Genomic DNA, 3479 nt, shown 5'->3' on the forward strand with positions numbered 1-3479 from the left:
AAAAGAGTTGCTGAGATGCAGCCTGCTTTGGAAGGCATTGATGAGCGTATTGAGGATAATATAGCTATGGCTGAAAAGCTTGTGAGTTTGCGTTTTCCGCATTATTCGTCTCTGACCAAATTTTTCCAGAAGGAAAGAGTTGCAAGAATCGATGATAATGCTTGGCGGAAGATCTATGATTTTGAGAAGAGGAGCAAGGATTTGGATGAGATGGTTCGTAAGCATGAGGATGAGATGTTCAAAATGAGGGAGGAAAGAACAACTCTTCGTAAGCAGGAAGAACGTGACAATGACACTGTTAACAGAGCGTGTGCTATCATCTACAATATTCTGCTCCAAGTCAGAACTTTCTTGAAAATCTCTTACAACTTTTAAAATCATTTTAGCATTGCGACCATTATCGTGGACGTTTGGCAATGGAGTCATTCACCAGAATTCACCTCTACAGCATGGAAATTCTGGAGATGTTGAGGAACAATGGCACAATGAAGCAAATTGTTTTGCTGTTACAGTCTGAGGTATCGAATCATTTTAGTATTTAAAAAAAGATTATATTTCTAGATTGATATTGAAGAGCAGAAGCAGTACCAGAAGCAATTCGAGTTGCTAACTCAGGATTTCCAAGAGATGAGCAATTTGAATGAGGAGCTCTTCTCTCAAATCAGACTCCAGAATCCAGACTTTAAAATGCCATTGGCTGAATAACTCACGCCTAATGCTCCAACACCTGCACCGCCTCTCAAAAATCACCATTTTCTCACCAGTTACCATCCAATTCATTTAACCACTTATAGTTTTCTTCCGTATGATTAATCACATCTTTCTTATTTTTCTTTTTTTTTTGAAGTTGTCATTCAATTCTTTTTTGTTTTGTCATAACTTTGGATTGGCACAACCTTATGCTGTGATTGCTCTACACGGTCCGTCTAAGAAGCATATTTTTGTCCCTCTCACTGCTCATGCTGTCATTTGCCACCCCCGTTAAATCAATATTCGTCCCGCTATTTTTTAGTGTTGATTATCATGATTCCTTTTTTCAGAGTTAATGTTCTTTTCTTTTTTCATGATTTTTGTCTTAATTGTTGACTATAGAATTTTGTTTTTCTGCCCCGTAAACTCTGATATCAACGCAATAAATAGTTTCGAGAAGTTTTTGAATGAACCGAAAAAGCAAAAAAATATTCAGCGTCTTATCTAATAAGTAGGGTAGCATATTGACGTCATTTTTTTTGAATTCTTAAACTGTTTTTGGGCGTATCTCTCCGATTGTGCGAACGGAAGTGATCTCATGATCGGTGTTACCAGAAGAAATGTTTGATTAGAAACACTGAATTTGAAAGATTCAGTTTTTTTTTTCGAATTACAGCAATAAGAACCATCCAAACAGATATTTCATTTTTCCTTATTTACCAAGTGTTTCAGCTTGTAACGTGTATTAAAATTACCCATTCAATAGAAAAGTTCCTCTAATAGATGGTAACCTCTGATGGAAAAAACTTTATTCAAAATAAATTCTTCAAAATCAACAATTTCCGTGTAAACTCAACATTTTCGGTGTAATGTTCCTGAGCATTTCCGTTTCCTAAAAAACTGTTGAGACACATTTTGCACAAAAGTTGCACAAACAATTTAGAGAATTTTGCACAAAAAATTTAGAGAAATTGATAAATTTCTATGAATTTTAAACGAGAATTTGCCGCATTTTTCGATTAAAATTTTCTACAAAAAATTGCCGGTAAGATGGAAGAACCCCTGTAATAGAAGTTACCTTAAAACATGGCTCTTCTAAGACAAATTTCACTTGTTGATTACTACTGTTCCATGATATTACTTTGAAAATACAGTAGCCAAAAAACGGTTAGCTCGAAATTGTCAGTTTCAGACCAAATCAAATCAAAAACTGTCCTAATCAAAAACTGAAAAGCTATAAAAACGGCTCTTCTCCTCCATCAGAAAAGAGCATTTCCCTGCAATTTGCGATAAGAGTGTTGGTTTATGACTGGACCGCTAGCGAGTATTAACTGGCAATATCATTTCAAAATGCCTTTTTCAGGGCGTGCCGTTTTTATACTTTTGGAGTTGAGTGTCATCGACTAAATTGATAAATTCTTTACACCGTTCTTACTTCAGTTTACCTTTCTTTTTTGAGTTTTTTCGACTTGCTCAATTTTTTCTTTGTTATTGCCTTTTGTTTGATTATATGGAATTTTGATTTTCACACACCAGTTGTCACAAATTTGTTGTCTTGTTTCCAGTGATGAATCTCAAACTTCTTCTTAGTCTCCTCTTTATTGTATGGAGATCAACGTCGGCAGATGAATTCACAAATCATTGGAGGGCGACGGAAGACGTTGGTGAGACACCTGAAAAGTAGTTTAAAACACACAATAAACTCAAAATTTTTAGCCAACGTTCAGTTTTGTTCACATGACAGTTACAACAAAGACGGTTCATGTGTATGTGATGTTGACTACACGGGTAACTTTTGTTTGAATCGAAAATGTCGAAGCTTTGGATTCGATGGATACCTGCCAAAGAATCCGGTAAAAGTGGATCGTTGTATTTGCCCACCAGGATTTCTAGGAAGAAATTGTGAACCAGGTTTGTGTCTACGCTGGTGATTCTTTGTTTTGAAAAATGTGTTTTAGTGTCCTGTGTGTCCGGAAAGAGCCAAGTTTACTCAAGTTTGAAAACTGAAAAAACCATTTCTCTACTTGCTTCATACAACGTAAAATTGCAAAAAATCTGGGAAAATGGAGATATCGGACAATTGATTTGCAACGAAACTGACTACGCAAGAAACTTCAATTACAATTATGAGAATGCCACTCTTTACACAGTAAGAAGCATCATAGTTTGAAGCGATACTGAGATTTTGGAATTTTTCAGAAAAACGAAAATAGTTTATCTTGTGTCGCCAAGCTCAACCAATACTTAACTGCTGACAGTTGTACAGACGATGATGAGAAACCAATTGCTTGCATTCCATTGGATATCAACAATTTGAACTCAATTGTTCAATATTCACCTCCAAATTCAATTGTTAGTTATTCTTGTTTTGGAAAAAGTTTCTAGGACAACTTGCTCTAAACAATTTTCCTTTTTTGGGAAAATGCGTTCCCAAAATTTTTCTCAAAGTATTTTTCCGAAAATTCTTTGGGGAATGGATAACTTTCAAATTGCTTTTTCACGGTGTTGTTTTGATTGAATTTTCAAAATACTGAAAAAACAGTAAAAAATTGGCAAAATTAGGTAGAGAAATTTTCAAAAAAAAGGATACGGTAATGTTAACGTTTTTCTGATGAAATATATTAATTATAATCAACCGTAGGAAAAATGTTCCAAGAAACTGCAAAAAAACGGAATTCTCCATTTTCTGATTCAAACAATCATTTTTTGTTATTAGTCAAAACAATATCTAATACCAACTTTTCAGGTTTTCGTGGTTACCAATATGGCTGTCAGTTCTATAACCGGCG

General features: G+C 34.9%; 2 protein-coding genes across 2 annotated transcripts; both read left to right on the forward strand.

Moving 5' to 3' along the window:
* Positions 1-15: 15 nt before the first annotated feature.
* CBG25014 lies at positions 16-705 on the forward strand (the record flags this gene model as incomplete). The annotated part of the gene is made up of 4 exons (XM_002648613.1): positions 16-81; positions 130-339; positions 387-518; positions 562-705. The coding sequence occupies 4 exons, from the start codon at positions 16-18 to the stop codon at positions 703-705; spliced, it is 552 nt and encodes a 183-aa protein (XP_002648659.1).
* A 1552-nt stretch (positions 706-2257) lies between these two features.
* Positions 2258-3075, forward strand: CBG25015 (the record flags this gene model as incomplete). Its single annotated transcript, XM_002648614.1, has 4 exons — positions 2258-2354; positions 2407-2601; positions 2649-2839; positions 2890-3075. 4 exons carry the CDS (start codon positions 2258-2260, stop codon positions 3073-3075), a joined length of 669 nt encoding a protein of 222 aa, XP_002648660.1.
* Between the last annotated feature and the right edge of the window lie 404 nt (positions 3076-3479).

The sequence above is a fragment of the Caenorhabditis briggsae genome, assembly GCF_000004555.2.
Source record: "Caenorhabditis briggsae AF16 supercontig from assembly CB4, cb25.NA_336, whole genome shotgun sequence".
Classification (NCBI taxonomy): Eukaryota; Metazoa; Nematoda; class Chromadorea; order Rhabditida; family Rhabditidae; genus Caenorhabditis; species Caenorhabditis briggsae.